Source organism: Sturnus vulgaris, chromosome Z, assembly GCF_052056855.1.
Source record: "Sturnus vulgaris isolate bStuVul1 chromosome Z, bStuVul1.hap1, whole genome shotgun sequence".
Classification (NCBI taxonomy): domain Eukaryota; kingdom Metazoa; phylum Chordata; class Aves; order Passeriformes; family Sturnidae; genus Sturnus; species Sturnus vulgaris.
In genome coordinates this window covers 6,055,341-6,078,067 of record NC_142283.1, presented here as the reverse complement: position 1 = coordinate 6,078,067, position 22,727 = coordinate 6,055,341, and the positions used below count along the sequence as shown (strand labels likewise).

General features: G+C 40.1%; 1 protein-coding gene across 1 annotated transcript in view; it reads left to right on the top strand.

Moving 5' to 3' along the window:
• The window catches only part of MEGF10 (multiple EGF like domains 10), an 82,613-nt gene extending 61,390 nt beyond the window's left edge, over nucleotides 1–21,223 (top strand). Inside the window, exons 14-25 of the mRNA XM_088155891.1 lie at nucleotides 3,335–3,481; nucleotides 5,532–5,666; nucleotides 6,008–6,136; nucleotides 8,662–8,790; nucleotides 9,897–10,025; nucleotides 11,849–11,977; nucleotides 12,489–12,725; nucleotides 13,675–13,802; nucleotides 13,970–14,093; nucleotides 15,958–16,002; nucleotides 17,947–18,153; nucleotides 19,023–21,223. Coding sequence (XP_088012017.1) covers nucleotides 3,335–3,481; nucleotides 5,532–5,666; nucleotides 6,008–6,136; nucleotides 8,662–8,790; nucleotides 9,897–10,025; nucleotides 11,849–11,977; nucleotides 12,489–12,725; nucleotides 13,675–13,802; nucleotides 13,970–14,093; nucleotides 15,958–16,002; nucleotides 17,947–18,153; nucleotides 19,023–19,186 — 1,703 coding nt within the window. The 3' untranslated portion in view covers nucleotides 19,187–21,223. The remainder of the gene's footprint in view (nucleotides 1–3,334; nucleotides 3,482–5,531; nucleotides 5,667–6,007; nucleotides 6,137–8,661; nucleotides 8,791–9,896; nucleotides 10,026–11,848; nucleotides 11,978–12,488; nucleotides 12,726–13,674; nucleotides 13,803–13,969; nucleotides 14,094–15,957; nucleotides 16,003–17,946; nucleotides 18,154–19,022) is intronic.
• Nucleotides 21,224–22,727: the final 1,504 nt, after the last annotated feature.

The window sequence follows — 22,727 nt, the reverse complement described above, 5'->3', positions numbered from 1 at the left end:
AAGTTCCATGTGTGTTAACATAAATTGCACAGCAAATACCTGTTCTTTAGGAAGGAAAAACAATTCTTGTTAAAGTGTGGATAACCTTTTATCAGACTAATGGAAACACAATAAGCTGGAAAACAGCACTTACTCCAATAGTAAATTTGCCTGGGAAGATAGTAAGAAATAATTGGTTATTTCCCCCCACCCCCCCTTCAAGTGCTAAAACAAATTAACTTTGTTGATCTGACTTGGGTGGATCACTGCATCTCAGCTTAAAAATACGGCATAGGGAGTGTGCAAATACTCTGCTAGCATGGGCAGAAGGAGTGGTATCCCTAAAGAATTCTTCATTCATGCAATTACGAATGCTGGGGGAATGCTGATTTGGATGTGAGGCCCCCAGTATAAAGCACTGGGCATTAAATGCATGAGCATTTTTTCAGATCAGCTTAGCTGAAGTTTATCATGACCATTCAGCTATTGCCTAGCAACTTGTGAAGGCCATCAAAGAGCTCTTTGTCCACAGCTCTGGCAAAAACATTTTCTCGCAGATATCCTTATCAGTATCAGAACCAACACGAAAACTTAATAAAAACAATTTTATTGTGTAAGGGGTTAATACTTGCACAAAACTGTGGCAATCATCAACCAGTTGGTAACACTGTTGTAAAAGCTAAGCTGAGTGTAATCTTGCTTTGCAAGTTCTCGTGCTTGCTAAAAAGTGTTTCTTTTTCCTGAATAATTTCTGGCTTTTCTATCAAAGTGTAGCTTTCTTTACTGAAATTTCATTAAAAGTGCCACTCTAGAAGTTAATTTTTAAAATACTTTTATGTCCCTTTAATATTTCTAGCCTGTTCTTTCTAAAAAATACACATTTGGTTTTTATAAATGTAAGATATGAAACTCGTTATTTTTAAGTGCCTTGTGAACTTGCCAAAATAAATAAATAGTGAGTGAGACTGAAAACTGCTTTAATAAGTAGAAATGCAGTAAATAACAAATGATTTTTGCCTTGCTACGCTCAGAGGAGTGAAATTGATTTTCCTAGTGATCAGGAGTGAATATAATAAAATTACAGTGAAACAGAATCATGTTCAGCAGTCTTGCAGTGTGTTATGCTGTCATCACTGTTACTCAGTGACATTCAGTACACACAGTTTATGTGCTAGGTAAAGCGATGATATTCTTCACCTCCATGAAAGTGAGAGAAAAGGCACGTTTTTTCAGTTTCCTTAAGGGATTACTTTCCCTGATGTGTACTGAAGGAGCCTTTTTTCCCCCTTTTTTAATTTTTAGAGGTAGTTGCTGGCTGTTTTAAGCCCCGTGGCTCTGTGCAGCATGGGACCCATTGTCTTCCCCATCCCAGCGTGCCCGCATCACCCTCGGACACTGCTGTCATAAAGCATCCTCTGTGCACAGATCAAGGCAGTATAATTGAGCCTGGTGTTATTGTATGTCACTGGTCTACATAATCTCAGATAATGCACTTTGGTAGCTCTTGGCAACCACTGGCTTGTTAATAGTGACCATTATACACTGGGCACCGCTGACACCCATTGAGGCTGTGAAAAATGTCTTTTTTGCAGCAGGGTGCACCGAGTGCAGCTATGTGTGATATGGCAGATAACCCTCACAGGGACACAGGACTCAGCCCTGAGATGCTTTGCCTGTGTTTTCACAGACTTAGAGACCCAAATTCTCAAGTTTGGGAACACCAGACAAAGCAGCAGCTGGAAGAAGTGGTCTTGTTTCTTGTTTAATTCATAAAAATGAATTAAGTGCAGTGATGTCATACTACTCTTACGCACCAACATCTCTCAAAATCAGACCTCTCTCTTTAATTTGCTTATCTATAACTAAGTTAATGAAAATGTTGAACTAGACTGCTGAGAAACAAGTCAGCACTGCCTCTCAAATGTAGATGGAGACAGGAGAATGATATTGTCTAGGCAGGCAGAAAGTGAAAAGGGAGTGATGTAAGCAGCCTTTTATTTTCTGACAATAGGTTTGTTTTAGTTCAGTACTAATGATCATTGTGCAGTCAGGGTTTTGAGGTGGCCCGTGTACTGTCTGTCAGTATCTGGATTTTTAAAGTCAAGTGTTCTTCTATCCTGCTAGCACAGATTGGTGCAATCTGTTGAAACACATATTTGATTCTTCAGTCTTTTGATTGCCCTGCAGAGAAAAACAGTTCGAGTCTAAAGTTCCACCTTTCCTCTAATTAGAGAGTTGATCTTTTGATATGGGCAGCTTTGCAAGGCACATGCTGGGGGTTTGAGGAATCACCTCTTAGTCTGATCTATCGGCAAACCATGTAATTATTTTTCAGGATTTTTGTAAGCAGCAGGTCTTGGTGTTAAAAGATTTTTTTTTTTTCCCTTGTCACATGTAAAACTGTTTTGCTTTCTTTAGGACTCTGGCAACCATTGAACCTGTTGCATATTTTTCTGGAAATACTTACAAAGCAAGACATGGTTGTGGTTGGATCCAGTCCACTTTTCCCGTAGTGGAGGGTTCATTCAGTAGAGGCATTACAATAAAACTTGATTGTTAATGCATAGTGCTGCAGACACAATACGGTCTGAGTTCCACAGTGGTGCCTGCTGGCATTTAACATGCACAGTGCTTCTTAAAAAGCAGGAAAATTACATTTAATGTTGCTGCATTGTGAAGAAAATGACAAGCAAACAAACAAAAGAACCTAGCAAACAAACTGTGATTGGATGATTGTTATGGGTGGTTTCTGTTATGATCTATGTGTAGAGATTCAGGTTGTGGTCATTTTACTATCAATTTTATACCAAAGCAGGTCAAACAAAGCACTGACTGACCAGCATCCTTAACACTGTGGCAGCTAAGCATTTTGGAATGCTCACACGGTGTGTTTGGAAACCCTTTGTGTGCACTGCATTTTTTCTTTGGGTACGAGGCTGAGCAGTAATCAGCTCACCACTAATTAGAAATCATTCCGTGTCCTGCACCCCATTATTATACACAAATTATGTCAGACACAAAGAATTCTCAGAAGGAAAAGATCCTGCAATACCTTCAGTCATGCATTTCCCAAATGTATAATCTGAAATCAGAAGTTTTCTGCCGTTTTGAAACAGCCATTATGGAGGAAGCAAAAGCCATTTATGTACCTCTCATCAAAACTGGAATATGGGGGAAATTCACTGTTCTGGAGAAGGCAGGAACAGAGATGCAAGTTTATCTTGTTGAACTTTCCTGATGTTAGTGATGTTTTTATAAATAGGTTGTGAGAGCTGTATTTTAAAGTTCAGCCCTCTGAGAAGCAAAGCTGTGCACAAGAGATCTTCACAGATGTTTTGTTTGTTTGTGGTTGCAGGTATTCACTGTGACAGTGTGTGTGCTGAGGGACAGTGGGGTCCAAATTGCTCCTTGCCTTGTTACTGCAAAAATGGAGCATCCTGCTCTCCAGATGATGGGATCTGTGAGTGTGCACCAGGATACAGAGGCACCACTTGCCAGAGAAGTAAGGACAACAAAAATGCTTGAAAAAATCTCTGTTTCTCCCTCAGTTGCTTGGAAAACATATCATACAACATCATAATGCTTAGCTAATTACAGCGTGAAAGACTAGGAAACACTCCTTGATTGGACATTTTGTCAAAATACATGAATATTCAGAAAAAAAAGGGTTACCTAAATGAACAAATGTTTCCATCTAGTAGTGCTCTTTTTGTTATGGTACAGCTTTCCTTTTATTCACTGTCCATCCTGTGGCACTGTTATGAACATGACTTTACAAGAAATTTCGTAGGGGATTCCATTCTAAAGCATTTCCAAATGTAATTGATGAGTGTTAAGTTTGTAATACAGATAAATAAAACATGCTTGAGTTACAGAAATGAAAAGCCTTCCCATTGAGTCTGCTAGAGACCATTAGCTTAGTTAATATTTGGGGTTTTTTGTTTTGTAAGAATAGTTAGTGGGATCAGACCCCACAGTAAGCAGAGGATGTGGAATGTACCCATGGTTCCTTTTGAAAACTTGTCATGGAAAATACAACTTGCACGAAGAGAGATACAGATGAACTAATGAAAATCATGCCAGAATCAGGGAGGTAAATAATAAGTCTGCCCTCCCAAGATTTGTCACAGTTTGTCAGCAGTCCAGCTGTCTTCAGTTTGAATCACTGAAGCTGTGGGGGAAAGGTGTTGAGGGAAGAGAAATGTGAGTTGTCTGGAACTGGAGGGAAGCCCAGTTGACAGAGTAGGTCTCCCAGAAACAGGATCCAGGAGCAGGTGGGTTAAGGACAAGCAAAGATGTGTCTGGCCCTTCCAAAAGAGACTTAAAAGGTCGGAGATGACCTGAAATGGTTTCTGTCAGGGAGAAGGGGAACCAGAGGAAGGTGAAGTTCTATCAAGTCCAGGAATGGCAAAATTTCAAGCTGAAGGCTGTGACATGGCACTGCTAAACCCCACGTCAGTGTGGCATTAGTATTCCTTGAGCATTTCTGACTGTGAGCAGTAATTATTCTCACTATCTAATCTCCAAAGGGCCCTGCAGTCAATCAGTGCATCCAAAGTAACACTGCCATGTAAAAATGTTCCCTTGTGTTTGGGAACTGTGCCTGTAACCTGGGCAAGAGGCTCCCAGTCCTGTGCCCCTCTGAGGCACTGTCTGCAGGCTGGGAAGACAAAGGTCATATGAATAGTTTGGATCCTGGTCAGAAACTGCCTTTTCAGTAAACAGGAAGACCTTTTGGCACTGTTTCACTTGGAGAAGTTAATCTCTGGAGAGATCCTGGCCATAAAATTTATAACAAGTGTGTCATTAAAAGACTAAATCTTGAATGAAATTGAAATATTGAAAAGTTTTCAAGGTAGTTTTGTCAGTGCTAATTGCAGCGATTTAGGTATTCCTCTTGATCTGTTACCTAATATTCTAGTTTATCAGGAAGTAAATGCCAAAAGGGATTAGATGAACAAAGAAGGAGAAGCAGCCTTTCTTTCCTCCCCTTTTTTTCTTTTTGAGAAACTTGTGCTTTTAGCATCACAATTAACTGGATAACTCTGTATTTCTGGTCTCAGGTTCTCTGAAAGTTAGAGTGACTCTGTACCATGTAAAAGAAAGGTTGATTGGAAAACATCTGTTCTTTTTATCCAGTGAAGTTATGGCTATTTGAATTCCAAGTTAGGAAACACACCAGGAATCAAAGTCTAAGATGACCTTATTCATCTAGAGATAAAATAATTCTCTCTGTTACTTTAGATGTTCTTCAAAAGTTGTCCTTGTTCAGCCAAATAAAGTATGTATGCATTCCAAATATTATCCAAGTTCAGGGTGGCTTGACATGTAATGGAATGTCAACAAAGTCGTGATGAGCCAGAACGCACCAAATCCTTGAGGAGAGGGAGCAGATCTTGTTTTGGGAGTGTAAATCAGTGAGCTGCACAAATAACAACAACAGCCACCACTGGGGCTGGAAAGCAGAGCCAGTCCCAAGCCAGGAGCAGGTGCCCAGCAGGGTGGCTGATGGTAGGACAGCAGCAGTGACAGTTTGTCCTCTCTGGTTCCAGTCTGCTCGCCAGGGTTCTACGGACACCGCTGCAGCCAGACCTGCCCCCAGTGTGTGCACAGCAGTGGCCCCTGCCACCACATCACTGGCCTGTGTGACTGCCTGCCTGGATTCACTGGAGCCCTCTGCAATGAAGGTACATTGGCCAGAAAGACTCCATGGGGTGCATGATTTCCGTTCCATCACTTGGGAGCTGTGAAACCAAAGATAGTTACTGTTGTGGAATGTTCAGTTTATAACTGAAATCGGAAACATTAGGCCCTTTCATCCTTCAGTATGAAACTCTCTGTAATGTCATTTGCATTATTTGTGCAGTGAATATGAATTGTGCTCACCATAACTTAAAATACCTCACTTTACCCTTATACTAAGCAATACCTCTCTCGATCCAAATACTGGTTGTGTTCTCCTGAAATGAAGAAAATGAAATCTTGTTCTGATCACTAAGGAATTCTAATTCTGACAATGCCTTTTCAGTATGTCCCAGTGGCAGATTTGGGAAGAACTGTGCTGGAATATGCACCTGCACCAATAATGGGACTTGTAATCCTATTGATAGATCCTGTCAGTGCTACCCTGGATGGATTGGTAGTGACTGCTCTCAGCGTAAGTACCAGGGGGGTTTTTCCCTTTAATTTTAGAAGAGATTATTAGGGTCTAGCTATTAAAAAAACCTTGTTGTTGTTGTTGTTGTTGTTGTTGTTGATGATGATGTTGTTTTTTAGAGAAACACTGTCTTAAGTCAGAAATTAGGGCTTTATGTAAATGATGGAGAGATCCTAAACTTCTCTGGCCAGGCCAAAAACATAGCTGAAATTTTCTCAGACGCAGGTTAGTGCTCTGGCTGCACAACCATCCTTGTTCTCACTAAGCATTTGAACATTTTGTTAAGAAATTTTTCACTATGCCTTTTTTTAAAGAGCTTGTAACTCTGTGATGGATTTTCTTCTTTCTTCCTTTTATAAGTATTTTCACAGATAGACATTTTTAGTGTCATTCTGCATCACTCTATGAGTATTGTCTTGGTGTGCTGAACTCATTGGACTCTTCGTCACTGACTTAAAAAGAAGGGGAGGTCCTAATTTTGCTACTTTTTGTAACGTTACTTTATTAAATAGTCACTCCCCATATGCCTAGATGGGTCTATGCAGTTTACTAATTAGAGGAAAGAATTTTTTTAAGGAAAACTCTCACAAGAAGCATATCCAATCCCATAAGGTGCTAAAATCCACACATACACGTGCCAAAATTTTAATCAACCCACTTGTGTGAATTAAAGAAGCTGCACCATACCCTGAAACATCAGACATAGTGCTGGGGTTTCTAGGGAAGTGCATTTTTTAATAACATGGCTCATTGGTTTATATAATTTACAGTTTGACTAGCCCAGGTTAACAGCTCTGCACAAGTGCAGGGTAACATCTGGTCAGTTTGGGAAAAGAACCCAAAAAACAACTTTCCTGGCTAAATTCTGTGAAGTGATTAGCATGCACAGCCCAGTATGATACCAAAATAAATCTTGGGCCCATTCCTGTGGAAGCCAGTGGCTACAAAGGTCCCTATTTTTATGGTAAAATAAGTAGGTAGTTGGGAGAGTAGCAGAATAGGGGTATTTAGGAGGAGGAGGGACTTACTTGCTGAATCAATATCAAGAAAATGGTGCCAGCAATATGAATGGAAGTGTTTATTGAGGCTGTGCTCACGGACCATAACAGAGGAAGTTTATTTGCTTTGTATAAAGGGCTTTCGTTCACATGGAAAATAATGATTCCATTAATTTCTTTCAGAACCAGCGACCTTTTTTAAACTTCTAACCTTTTGCCTGTATGTGATTTACATTCCTTCTTAGCTGACCACTAATTTCAAACACAAAACAATAATAAAAAATAATTACAAGGCACAACTGAAGTGAAAGTAACAAAAAACCAAACTTAGTGCTTTTTTCAATTCATCGTAATATAATTTTTGATGAACTGAAATTTGGGAAAAAAGGTGATACTTTGGAAAAGTACAGCCCACTTATACATGAGTCATTATGCAAATGTTTAAGGATTCAAGAGTTTTATTGGTCTCAGGCAACTAGATCAGTACAAAACAAAAGGGAGTTACTACCCTTTTAAATTTACACAGGAATAAAACCAAGGCTTCAGTGTCGGACCTGTTTATTCTCTCCTGTGAAATGCTGACACTGTACTTCCATAAAATTATTTTTAAAGTACTAAAGAATTATTTATTTTACTATTTATTTTTAAAATACCAAATACTACTTAAAGTACTGCTTTCTTTACTAAAGGGGGAAAAAAAAATCCCCTCAAGATGAGAATCCTACTCAACAGACAGGGTCTGTTATTATAGTACCCTCTTCACTTAGTGATATTCTACCATGAAGAAAATTATTTTTTGCTGTCTCTGAATAGTAATTAGTATTTTGGAACCACTTCACAATTCTAGTGGAATCACATAGCATCAGATTCTTCCATCATGACATTTCCGAAGCAGCCAGTAAATTCTGTCTCATAATGAGTCGACATGATTGTGAGCAAAATAATCTCCATTCTGAGGATAATGGATAATTACTTGGTATTTAGAAATATTGTATTGATGATTGGACCCATGGAAGCATCTGAGTTAACCAGACTAAGGCACAGACTTGATTATCTTCACCACATTTAGATAAATACATGAAATTCAACAATGGAAGCACAAGAAGCAGATTCGCTATTGGATCTAAAGCTCTAGGCTATATAGGCGTTTCAGCCTTCTTGTTTTCCTTCATTTTTTTAGATTTAAAAGCTGTTTGCAGAGTAAAAAATAAGTGAAGAAAGGAAATCTAATGGCTTTCTCTGTGAGAAATTTGTAATGTCGTATTTACTGAGTATCAAGTATGCATTTTTTACGCATTTAATATTTTTCAGCACTTTTTACCTGGAGTAAAATGATGCCTTATCTGAAATTAATAAATAAATTTGTGGCTGTTAGCTCAGAACAGAGCAGCCTAAAACATGAACTTGGGAGAAAAACAGCGAACACTGAACAAAGCAGTGCTCATGTGTGAATGGAAGCAGCTCTATTCATGTGCATCAAGGAACCTTTGTCATTTGAGGTTAATTAATTGCTCTGGGTTGTTGCAGCTTGCCCACCTTCCCACTGGGGACCAAACTGCATCCACACATGCAACTGCCACAATGGAGCTTTCTGCAGTGCCTATGATGGGGAGTGCAAGTGCACCCCGGGCTGGACTGGCCTTTACTGCACACAGAGTAAGTGAATTTTGTCTTCGTTCTTAGTCTGAACATTAGTGACAGAATTATCCTCCAAAACAGCTTGAACCTGGAATTCAAGTACTGATATAGAAGCTGTTTTTATATAGAACCTTGAAAGATGATTTCACTAGACTGTAACATCATAATTTCTTTTGGAGTTTTCTTCATTTAATAATACATTTATACTGATTTTTTTTCCCCAAGAGCTTTTTGTTAAAGTAAAATAGTTGTACAGTGACAGGGTGTAGGTATGTGGCATTCATCACATGCTGACTAAAAGTTAATATGAAGTTTGAGAAATAAACATTTGTTAGAAATAAATATGGGTAAAGTTGACTTCTTATCTTTTTCGTATTACACTTCCAGTTTGGTTTACCATCAGTTGAAGTTGCCTCATTGACTGTGATCCTGGCCACAACTCCTGTGTTTGACCTCAAGAAAAATAGCACTGCTGACTGTGCTTTGTATTCAGTGTTCAAATGTACATGTTTTTCATGAAATCAGAATTTTGCTGTTTCAAATGAGTAATGTCATAGTGGCAAGAAATAACAGATACATTACAGGACCATATGGATGCAGTTCTGGGAGACATTCACTATGCTGGTTCAGCTGTCAGCTATCAGGGGTTTTTTTTGCTTCCTGCTGGTGAATAATGATCTCTTTACAGTGGTGTGTCTTCTTCATACTGAAATGGTTTCTTTGTGAGTAGCTCAGGTACAATGTGTTGTTGTTTTGGCTTTTTTAATGCTTCAGTATAAACTATGAAGGAAACACATCCAGAGGTTCACTGACTGACGGGCAGACTCCCAAAGTGCTTTCATCCTCCTCCTGCAAATCTCTTTCGGAGACCATTTCTTCAAGGAGCTGTCCCTGCTGTTTTCAGAACCTCTGCTGCCAGCACCATTTCCCAGCCTCATTTTTGCCTGATGTGTGTTTTAAACCACTCCAGACAAGGCAGGTCCTGATCCCTTGTGCTGACAGAACTCTCCATTTCTGGAGCTGCAGGAGCGAGCCCTCAGTAACACACTGAACCAGAGTGTTTGTCTTCCATTCCCAGAGCAGCTGTTTCATCCCTCTCCCCCCTCCCTCTTCTTGTGTTGCAGGGTGTCCTCTGGGGTATTTTGGGAAGGACTGTGCCTCAATCTGCCAGTGTCAGAACGGAGCCGACTGCGACCACATCAGCGGGCAGTGCACATGCCGGACGGGCTTCATGGGGCGGCACTGCGAGCACAGTGAGCACACCCCTCTCCCTGGCTTGGGACACAGCCAGTGTCCTCCCCGGGCGGTTCTGATGGGCACAGAGGTGGCCACAGGCTTCCCCAAACAGTTTAAAACCCAACAGGATTAACTTGTTACAATCATGGTGTCTGTTTCTTTGCACTGAGTCACTTTGGGCATAACGCTAAGGGAGCACCCAATTACTCTGTCATGTAAAAGCAACAGAATGAATCCAAGGAATTGTCATTACCATTCTCTGAAAGCAACAAAGTGTATCCATTAGTATAAACCACAGTGACAGCTAATAGTTGAAAAACTGGAGATAAGAACTAACGCATCAGTGCTGGTGGATGAAATTAATCTTGGCAGTGTGGTTTTACAGCGCAGCTGGTTTGTAAAAGCATCGTAGGTGGTGTTTTGTTTTCTCATGTGTGTGGTTCTCAGGAAGATCAGGGATAACACTACTGACATCACTGAGCATAATGTTGTACAACAATAAAAGAATAACCAGGCTCCTGAGCAGAGGACTGTTTGTCCAACCTTTGCTGACTTTAAGGAGCTGCGCTCCCGAATTTGTGCATTCTGATGACATCTGTGTTTCTCCTCAAAATATCACTAATGTTCAGGAAAATATAACCTTTTAAGATAGTCTCTTGATGTCAAAACATCACCTCGAATAATTTGGGAGATCTAACTCTGTTATGGATTTTGTATCTTGTCCTACAAGTTGATAATAATGATCTAGCAACGTTCAGCGAAATGTTTTGGCATTCATTCAAATTCAGATCTTGAAATGCCAAAATATATTACGACATGATGAGTTTTGCCCACCCATTTACCTCAGTACTTATAATCTTGTTTTACTGAGTGTAATCAAGAGAAGGAGGAGGTAACATAAACATGAAGCTTTTCTCTTGAGTTGAGTTTTGTCAAGACTGCAAGACCATTCTCCGGCACCTATTGTGTTACTTTATTTTTTAAATTATTCCAAATTAGGAATGCATGAAAGATGAGTTCGATTCTTTTGAAAAAAACAGAAAGTAAATATAGTTGTAGAACTCTTGAGAAATTTCAGAAAAAGGGAAGAAATATTACACTTGCCAATACTGTCAGAACTACTATAATGTGACAAGCCACACAGTACCAAGAGGTGGCAGTATAAAATAATTTTTATCAGTGTAGGGTAATTTTCTACCAAGATGCTTACATGAGGTAGGAGACAGTTTGATCAGTAATTAAGTATTGTATTCAAGTAATTCAAATTATTAAGTACAATTTTCCCAGTTACCTTATTCTCCTTAATTTAGAATTTTTCTCCTGTCAGTAGTTTCTCAGTGTATACATTACAGTATCAGAGACTCTATGGGCAGCAGTTTTATTTCTCTGTAAATGTCTGGTGCATTTTAGACTTACTGTTAGGGCTCTTTCCTTCTGCTGTTTTACATCAGCACATCTGTCACACTACAGGACACCATCCGGGTGTCAGGCTCCACTTGTATGATAACAGGATTTTTCAGGCACTGGGATCTTAATCTTCTATGTCTTTATTCACACCTCAGCCATTTCTTCACTGCTTTCTTTTTTACCTTTTTTTCCCCCTCGATTCCTCGCTGAGCTGCCTTAGTGGTATTGCAGGTGAAGGATGAATACGTACCTAAACACAATTTCTCTGTCTCCCTCACACTCCTCTTAGGAGCATTTCCCGGGGAGATCTGGTGCTTATGACACATTGCCACCTGCTGCCCACAGATAGGAACGTGCGGGGTTGGACTCTGGTGCTGCAGATCTCTAACTCCAAAGCCTTTAATGAGTTTCTGCTTGGTTTTATTCTCTGCAGAGTGTCCCCAGGGCACATATGGGTATGGATGCCGCCAGATCTGTGACTGCCTGAACAACTCCACCTGTGACCACATTACGGGGACCTGCTACTGCAGCCCAGGCTGGAAAGGGGCCAGGTGTGATCAAGGTAAAGCCCAAAGATTTAATGATTTCTTTTTAAAATATTTTTAAAAAGATTTAATGTCATCTTTTCACACAGAAACTGGATTCATCTATTAAACACCATCTCTGTGTCATTCACTAAATAAATCTGATAGGTGTATTTAGGTAGCCCATTCTGTTAATTCCTGTAAGTTTTGGAGGCTTTAAATTAGATGCCTCAGTGATAATTAACTGGAGCAAAGTAGCTGGAGTGAAGATTTGAATGAAATTACAGGGCTGTGCTGCTCAAAGGTGCTGATGGAGCATGGGCTTTACCTGTCCTGTACTCCTGCCCAAAGAATGTTCTAACTTTTCAATATTTCTTTCCTGTGAAGATGCTAAGTGTTTTCCCTTAAATTTAGGATTGGTTTCTGGCAGAGTTCTATTCTGGCAATATTAAATACATTTAGATTTAGAAGTGAAATTTTGTTTCCTGCTCCTGACATATTACCCCTCTAGGTTTATGCCACTGATATTCCTTTTTTCTTCTATTCCAGCTGGTGTAATTATAGTGGGAAACCTGAACAGCCTGAGCCGTACCAGCACTGCCCTCCCTGCTGACTCCTACCAGATAGGAGCCATAGCTGGCATCATTATTCTTGTCCTGGTTGTGCTTTTCCTGCTGGTGCTGTTCATCATTTACAGGCAGAAGCAGAAAGGGAAGGAGACACACATGCCCACCGTGACCTACACCCCTGCTATGAGGGTCATCAATGCAGATTACACCATTTCAGGTTTGTGATGTTCAGAACACTTTTTTTTTTTCTCCATCTCTTGGCTTTGTGCTCAGATCTGCCCCTAACAGGGCTTGAATTCACATATTTCTGCTTTTGAATATCGTTAAGGTGGCCCACCCTGGTAAAATGTGTTAATTATAAAGAAAAGTACCACGTATCTCGCTTTCCTGTGCAACATTTTACACCCTCAAGCTTTTATTCTGCCTTAAACATGGACATTTCTATCCTCTGTGCCTGCTTTTGTATATAGTTGGAATGTGGCAAAATCTGGTATCTATGAGGGACTTTAAATTCAATGCCAACAGCCTGAATGGAGAAAGAGTGTAGAAAATCAGGATTTTGTGCTATCAGTTGCAAGATTCTGCAGAGAAACAGACAGCAGAAGGTTTGAAACTAATTAAGAGAAGGAGCAATGGAACTAATAGGAGTTTCTGACCTATTAAACTGCCTGTGAGTAGGGATTCAGTGGGTGAATCTTTAGGCAATTTTGCCTTCTGAATACCACTGTTAAGGAAAGCAGCAGCTGAAGAAGGAGGCAGGAGGATTTGTCAGAGGTAAGAAAAAGTAAATCAGCAAAAAGGTCTTGGTGTTTATGAAGCACCAGAAAATGTTGGTGCAAACTTGATGGTAAAAGTGATTGTAATGATGACTAGAAAGGAAAAACAGAGCAAGGCACCAGAGCAGAGAGAGGAGTTAAGTTAGCAGTTACACTTGAGATTGCTCCTTGCTAAAAGTGAGGACATGGACTTGTAACTTCCTGCCCTATATCTCTAATTCCTTGGAATGAATAAAAGATACTTGGTTTTGTGTTTGTTGGGTTTTTTTTTCTTTTTTGAGAAACTCTCGGTCAGATTCGGAAATCAGTGCAACACTCTCAAAAACATACCCTAAGAAGGAAATTCCGTGTTATTTTCCGTGGTGCATTTTCCTTTCTTTTTCTTTACAGAAACCATCCCTCACACCAACAGTGGAAATGTCAACAGCCACTATTTTTCCAACCCCAGTTACCATACTCTGACTCAGTGCTCCAGCCCACCTCATGTCACCAACATGGAGAGACTGACCTTGGCAAAGGTAAAGCAGAAAAATATGGAAACTTCTTTGACAAGCTTTAGTTTATTTTACATTGTTCCCTGATCTCTCCTCCTATTTGGCTTATTTTTGCTCTTCCTGATTATCACTTGGAAATTCAGCATCTTTGTTTCAATTTCAGTTTTATTACCTCTCTTTCTTTGAAATAGGCAAAAACCAGCCAGCTGTTTGTGAACCTGAAGAATGTGGAGCCTGGAAAACGAAGTGGTGTCATGGACTACACAGGAACACTGCCAGCAGACTGGAAACATGGTGGCTACCTCAATGAGCTTGGTAAAAAAAAAAAAAGAAAAGAAAAGGGAAAAAAATAAAGGAGGAGAATGGAATGTTATTCATTGTATGTGGGTTGCATCCCTTAAAACAGAAAGAAATAAAAAAGTGACCCCTTGTGGGGAATGGTGGAACAGTTTTTGATGCCCAGTGCAGACATGATGTGTAAAATATCTCATTTTTATTGAAAGATTTGCATATTGATTGATTTCATAAAATAATGGGTTTTTTTACAGTGTCTGTTTGGACAAAATTATAAATTCTTATTAAATAAATGAAAGGTTGCATATATTATTTTTCTTTTTTAAATCACTACAAAATCCAATCAGTATTTTAAAAAGTATTTTTTCATTACCTGAGCCACTTCAGGTATAAATAACAGATCTTCCCAGATAAGCCTTTTGTTTGCTAAAAGACAAGAGCATTGTCTTTAAGAAGGGAAATTCCCAAGAAATGGTGAGAGTTGCTGTATCCTGCTTTATGCTGACTTTTCATCCTTTTCCACTCTCGTGCATTCCAAAAAGGTTGGATTGCACTGACCAGTGAAAGCCTTTAAAAGGACTTCCAGTGGCAGTATAATTCAGAAAATTTAATTACCTTCATTTCTGGTACTTACATATATCAGACTCTGAGATTTAGAACAACAGTATGCAGCACTGGGGTTTTTTTTTCCTCCTGCTCTTCCCCAAACTTGGTCAAACCACAATTCAGGCTTAGATCTGTTGTGTTTGGTTTGCATTTTGTTTGGGTTGTTTTTGTTTTTTTCTCAGGAAAGGATTTCATTCATCATGCTCAATATTCAGCTTTACATTTTCTTAGAGCATTTGAACTCACACTAAATGCTCCTCTGAGACACTTGCTGTGGTTACCCAAGGCAGGAAATCTTGCAACAGGGAGGGTGCAGAGGACTGGATGAATGCTGATATTGTGTCTGTTTCTTAGAAAATCAGATAGGATTACTTGGGTGACTCGAGGCTAGAGACCTGAGCATCAAACTTGTGAAAACAACAGGACAGGTGACATGAGATCTAATAAATAAAGATGGGGTAGGAATAAAATTAATTCTGTTTAGACCTCCTTAAATAATAACACTTCTCTCTTGAAAACTATTAAAATGGTTTAGATAGTGCATAGATAAAATCATTTTAGGCTTTTATAATGCTTCTAGCATTGTACCACAATACAGCCTAATTAAAAAATTAGCTCTCCACAATATCAATCAAAGCTATTTGAATAGCTCAGTAACCAGGAAAGTGCCAGGTCTCTGAGGACAGCTGTCATCCACTGCTGTTTACATTTATTGAGAGAAATCTGTGTAACAGGTGATTGCAGAGTTGTAGATTCACGTGCAAGGTGTTCAGGCCACTGGGGCTGGAACAGGCTGACCCTGATTCAGGAGGGATTAAATTTGGAAGCAGAACATTGGGAATTGGAGTGAACTCTGCACACCTTGAGATTTTCAGGTCAAAGTGGGATGCCATTCTGGTAGGTAGGGTTTATCCAGACAAAAAACAAAACAAAACAAACAAACAAACAAACAAACAAACAAAAAGAAAACAAAACAAAACAAAACAAAAAAAAATTATTCAAGGGTGAGTGACTGACATTATGTGAGGTCAAACTTGACCATTTAATGGTCCCTTATGACTCACCTTCCCTGTTCCTGTTGGAAAACGTACAAGCCAAGAGTGCAAGTGCTTCTGTACCCACATCCTGGGCAGGTCCACAGTCCTTATGAGAGAATTATTCAGCTAGGGCAGAAATGAGTCCCAAGGCAATTTTTAAACATTTAGAAGCTGATGTCTAATCACTTTTGTTTTCTTTGATTTTAAATCTACTCCATTTATTTGTATCATTTTCTCCTCAGGTGCTTTTGGACTTGATAGGGGATATGTGGGGAAGTCCCTGAAAGGTAAGGTTTTTTTCTGATATATTTAGATGAAACTACGTAGACATGCCTTTTACTTTTCCAAATTACCCGTGGTTTCTAGGTGAAGAGAATATAAAAATAATTCTGGACTAAATTTTTTCATAGATACTAAATCAACGCATGATTGGTTTGTTTGCTGGTGTGGGTTTTTTATCTTTTTTGAAGGGAGATTGTTGGATTTTACTTCTCTTTTTTAACTGAAAAACAAAACCACAAACAAGCCATTTTAAGTGCCCTGTTTGTCACAGAGATCAGATGTTTTCTGTCATGCTTGAGTCACAGCACAGCTCAGTTATAGACTTCAGAACACATGCTGCCTCTGCTGAAAGGCTTTAAAAGAGAAACAATTCCACTGCAGTTGGCATGGTCTGCATGACCACAAACCTTCACCACATCCACTGCAGGCCCTTGGAAAAGATATCAAAATACAGAGACACAGACAGGAATGAAAACCTTAAAAAATTCAGGGTAGTGGTCAGATACTTTGATCTTCTGAATTATGCAGTTTTCTCACAAGACTTTACATTGTACCATCCTGAAGTGTGTCACTGTTTGTGGTATGCCAAAAATGCCTGGATAGCCAAACAATGGAAAAGGTGCTGCAAAGTCCATATGAATGGTGAGTTAAACACACAGACAGAAGGCAGCTGGTTTGTCCCTTTGTGTATAATAGGGTACAATTAAACTGACAGAGTGGTTTCTTACAAGGTCACAGCAACCTCCTGCAGCTACAGGCTGGGGGAAAAGTGGCTGGAAAGCTGGGACAGGCCCTGGGGGTGCTGTGACAGCAGCTGGACACGAGCCCAGGGGTGCCCAGGTGGCCAAGAAGGCCGATGGCCCTGGGCTGTCCCAGCAGGAGCAGGGCAGGGACCGTCCCTGTGCTGGCCCTGCTGAGGCCAGACCTCGAATCCTGGAGGCAGCTCTGGGCCCCTCAGAACAAGACAGACATTGAGATGGTGTATATCAGGAAGAATTCCTTCCTGAAAGGGTTGTCAGGCATTGGCCCAGGCTGCCCAGGGAAGTGGTGGAGTCACCATCCCCAAGGGGATTTAAAAGATGTGAAGATTTGGCACTTAGGAACATGGTTAAGTGATATATTTGGCAGTGTTACATAAATAGTTGGACTCCATGATCTGAAAGGTCTTTTATAACCCAAACCATTCTACAATTCTATGAGTACAGAAAGCCCAGTTCAAATGAGTCACAAAATCATGAGCACCCATCCACTGACAAGATCCCCAGGTCAGTCTCATGTTGGATATGGAGTCAGGCATGAGCTTACGAAGTCTCATGTCAAAGAACACAATATATCACAAAGCAACACAGAGAACAAAGTAACACAAACACCACAAAATCACTTCCCCACATGAGCAAATACATGTCTGAATCCAGTTACTCATCCTTCAGTTAAATCCTAACATCACAAGTCACCTGATGTTTCCTTTCCAGTTCTCCTGCATGTGCCTTACAGAAACTTAGAAGAAGCTGGTTATGCTTTTAGTGTTCGCAAATACTCAAACTTTGCACCACCCCTAGAAATCATGCTGCCATTTGCCCACATGTTGCTCTTGGAACACAAGTGTCCTGAGTTCAGCACCTGAAGGGGCAGAAAGTGTTCTGAAGTGCTTGTTAAAAGTGATTCTACAACTTATCTCTATATATGCCAGGAACTATTTTAACCAGAATTGAAGATGCTTGGATTTTGCAACACTAATTTGCTTCTGGCAAGATCAAGCCCATTAAGGAGCACAGGAGTTGAGATGCTTTCATTGATTGCTGTAAATAATTTTGAAGTGTTACGACTGGTTTCCATTTAAATATTCACTTCTTAGAACTCATCATGAAAGAAAACCTTTTTTTTTTTTTGGTAGCAGTGCCCATAGCACGCGGCATGCTCAAGACAGTAACATGTTTTTCTTTTTGTAGACCTGGTGAAGAACTCGGAATACAATTTAAGTAGTTGCTCACTGAGCAGCTCTGAGAACCCCTATGCTACTATCAAAGACCCACCAGCTCTGGTGCCAAAGAGTTCAGAATGTGGCTACGTGGAAATGAAATCCCCAGCACGTCGCGACTCCCCCTACGCCGAGATCGCCGGCTCTGCCACAGCCAGCAAGAACGTGTATGAAGTTGGTAGGTACAAAATCTACCTCTGGATGCTGAGGGTTAGGAACTAAGAGCACAGGGATTTTTATTCTTTGATTCAGCTTCACCAAATACGTGAAAATCACTGGAAAAACAAAATTACATGTGTCTGTGCTCTGCTGAAAAGCTGTAAGAACAGCATTATTTACTCTTCTGCTGTAATTCACACAAACAGCCCTGTTCAGGTACTTCTGAATTCCCCTGGTGTGAAAGCCTCCCTTTGAACAACAGCATAAGATAAGCTTGGCATTTGATTGCAATGGAGTTCAGCTCTAGGTGAGGCTGAATGTAGCTGGAGTGATGTATGGCAGGGTTGAAGTTCTGTTTCTTTCTCTTGATCAGAAAAAAATGGCATCTTCACTGACAGACATAGTACTCCACTAATACGGGCCCTACCTAGTTACCATATTTCTGTAGTTACAGAAAACTTAGGGGTTCTGTGGACTGGCAGCTACGCTGATCATCTCTGGGCTGTAATAAATTGTGTCCACTGGCACATGATATATTTTCCTTTCCTGCATGCAAGAAGAGATCACTGAAATCCATCAACATACCTGTTCTGGTTTTAAGGACTGTTACCAAGTCTTGATTAAAACCCTCAAATTCAAATTGTTGGGGTTTTTTTCATTAATTTGCTGAAATTAAAGACACAGAAAGAAGAGATGCTGTCTCGTCTCTGTCAGTAAAGACACTCATGGCAGGGCCCTGCTGCAAGTGCAAAGCAAAAGCACCAACCTGTGTTTCTACACCTACATTTGAGGACTCAGCATGATGAGGAATCTTCCTAGGGCAGCAGAAACTGAAATGAAGTGTCAGTGTTTTCCCTGAAGTTGAGTGTATGCTCTCTCTCCTCACAGAGCCCACGGTGAGCATTGTCCAGGGCGCGTTGGGCAGCGGCGGCGGGCGCTTCGGCCAGGACCCCTACGACCTCCCAAAAAACAGCCACATTCCGTGCCACTACGACCTGCTTCCTGTCCGAGGGAGCCCCACACCCTCCACAAAGGGGGTCAGCAGCAAATAACCCCGCCAGAAGCTGATGCCTACAGCCCTGGGACTCTCAAGGGTCAGAGTGGCACGGTCGTGCTCCTTCCTCTCTAGTTTACCATCTCTCTTGGCTCCTCATCTGCCAGGCAGATAATTGCTGTACCTTAAGCAGAATCTCAGCACGAGGTCTGTATTGCGTCTACAAGTGACAGATGGACAAATGCCACTCTTTGGGGATCCTGATTCTTCTTTTTTTTTTTATTCCACGGCAGTACATTTTCTAGAAAAAAGTATGCAACACATTTAGACTGTAATATACTGGCTTATAAAACAGTAGTTTGCAGATTAGTTTTGATAACCTCACATTTTAGCGACTTCAAGTATAGGCTTCATGTCTGTCATGTTCCAGAGTAGTAATACTCCCAGGACTGTGCAATTTACCAAATACCACTTTGTACAGGTGATCTGATTCACCAGGTACTCACTAGTACAAGGAAAACTGCCTTGCCAAATTCTGCCTTCCATTCTTATCTTTAGTCAAGACATATTCTAAGAAACAAGATGTGATGGGGATAAGGAAGCACAATGTGGCAGCTGTTTGGGAAATCCATCATCAGGTATTGCCATCCATTGCAGGTGGTGCACGTACTTGGCTTGAATAGTTCTGGAGATAAAATAATTGCATACATCAATATTTACATGATGCTTCAAGGTCTCTCAATACCACAGACCCAGCACCAGTCTTCAGCAAGTATTTTGCTACAGTTCAGCTTCATGTGTTGCAGTTCTGACCACTGTTTCTGCCACACACAAACTAATGATCCACAACATATCAGTTATACTTCAAACACTATGTCAATTGAATCAGTTTATTTTTGTCACCATGGACTGATTATGTAAGGAGTGGACAAAGGTGATGACTTCTGTAAATCTTAACTGCAAGGAAGGGTTTACATTTTATAAGAAGGTAGTAATAATGACTGTAATATAGGATAAAGATAGTAAGTGTTCTGACTTTTGTTTTCTTTAAAAAAACTAAGCAAAATCTGTGCATACCTGCTAAAAAGGCACCTTTTCTTTTTTATAGTTGATGTAGGGAAACACATGCTTAAGCTGGTCTTTTGCATTGCTAATAATATGACACATGTACCCCCCACCTTCATGAACTTCTGTCTCCATTTTTACGCTGTGTGTCTGTGTTTTTAGTGAACTAGCTTGGAACTGCAAAAATATTTGTGTGTGTGTGTGTCCATTTCCTTTGCATTTGTGCCAACTGGCCTTTATTTTGTCTGGTTCAAGGGACGTCTGGGCAGAGCAAGAGGATCAAAGTAAGAATTCATAGTGATGTTTATCAGAGGTGATTACACAATACCTAACAGTTCAGATTCATTCATTCATTCAGGGGAAGAAAATCAAGGTGTTTTTTGTTGAGAATGATAACAAGAACACAGAAGAAAAGTAAAAGACAGTTCCTCCTTAAAGTTTAGCTTATTCTGTTGACCATGTGGGTGGAGACCATCTTCCCAAAACAGCCCCTTTTTCCCGAAAGAGGCTTTCAGTCCTTCCAAAAGGTCTGTTATGAACTGCGCCATTTGGTGGAAATTAAATTCACCAGTGTGTCCATCCCGGACTGAATTTTCCCCAAACACATCCCAAACCTAAAAATAACCTGGTTGTTATAGACTAGGCATCCTCTTCCAGTGAAAAGCTCCTTTTAGGAACCTAATAGTGAGTTGCCAGCATTTAACATGACCTGGCAGTGCCTCTGTAGCACCTTGTCCCGAGGGTTGGTGTGTGGCTGATGGATGGGGAAAAGGACACTGGCTGTTTTGCAGTTCCCTGGGCATTTCTGTTATATCCTTGGAATGAAGAATTCCATTATCTGTGGATTTGGAAAATACAGATATTAGCTAGAAGATTTCTGAGGCTGGTTGCCATTTAATCCCTGTCTAAGGTGAAGTACTGATTGGGTTTGTATGCATCTAGATAAAATGTAGAGCTACTTGTATATACTGTTTTGGTTTTTTTGTATTGTGTGAAACAGACTTTAAAATAAAACCTTTCATTCTCTAAAGCCATGCATAGAAAATGCTGCATTTAACAATAGGGAGCTCATATAAACTTCTTGCTTTTTTTGAAGACCACTAGATAAATTATCTTCACCATATAAACAATACTTTTAACATGGCAAAAAGAGCTGAATAAATATTGGGAGGTTTTTAAAATTTCCATATGGATATGTCACATAACCTCGAGTGATATATTCAGTCAAATATTTATGAAAATAGATGAGTTTACTGTAATTTTGCGTGTTCTAAAGATGCACATGACTGAGGTCTGCCTTCCTGCACGGGGGTAAAACTCCTGCTGTGTGCACAGCAGCAACAATGCTGAGCTGGAGCTGCAGTACATGCAGGGCAAGCAAATGGCTTGTGAATTGACTTCAGAGAATGATTCCTGCTGAGGTGCTCAGAACATTGATTTCCTGGAGTGCCCTCTGCTCTCAGCTTCAGAGATGCCCCAGCTCAAGCCTCGTGGCTGCCAGCAGCTCTTCTTGTAGAGCCCACTGTGGTCCTCACACCATTTCAATACTTCTGAAGGTGCATTCTGGAGGAGGCTGAATGGCTCCACTGATGGAACAATTTTAGCAAGCACTCTGAGAGTTGGCTTCACCACAGCCAGGAATGGAAAGGAATGCCTTGCCTCTGTATATTCATTTTACAGTAGTGACAAATTACAGCATTGAAAGTGGAGGTAGCTCACCCCTAGCAAAGTGTCACCATCTTAATAAAAGCCTGCACCGAATTAATAGCTGACTTTGAAGTAGCCAGTATAAACTTTAGGCTTGAAATACTGTAGCCATTTTTAATTTAGGCCACTTAGAAGCATAACAAACCTCATGGCTTTCTACTGTATCCAAGATTTTAATCACAACACGCTTTTATAGGTTAAATCTGTCCTTATCTGATCTACTCAGAGAACTTCCATTAACTGTAATTGGTGATGTACATGCAGGTTCCAGGAAGGAAGATTTCATTGCACTCACACTTTCTGCTGAGACAATCTGCAAGGTCTTATTGAAGTGAAGTTAGGATAAAATCAGAAGGGAGGCATGTGTTACTCTAAATACATTGGATTTTCAAGTACACTAACAACATTTTTTTATCCAGTCTGTGTCCAAATATTAATTCTTACACTGAAGCTCTAAAGTCCAGACTGAAGGACACAGAGCTAGTTTCGACAAAAAATGCTTTATATTAAAGATGGTATATACAGTATCTGAAATTACTGAAAACAAATTAGTGTGTGTTTATCAATTACTGTAGAGAAAACCTTGTCATTTGATACACTCATACTAGTGCTAGAGCACTGAACGTAACTTTTCAGTTTTTTAGCCCACAATACTTCACTTTGATATGATTGAACTGTATTATATTTTTCAAGAAAACCTATCAAGTGTGCCTGGCTTTTTTTTTTCTTAGTTGTAACAAAAAAAGTGTTTTGTTGTGAGAACATATATATATTTTCCAAAGATGACTGATGTTCATCATTCTCACTACCATATATTTCACTTCACC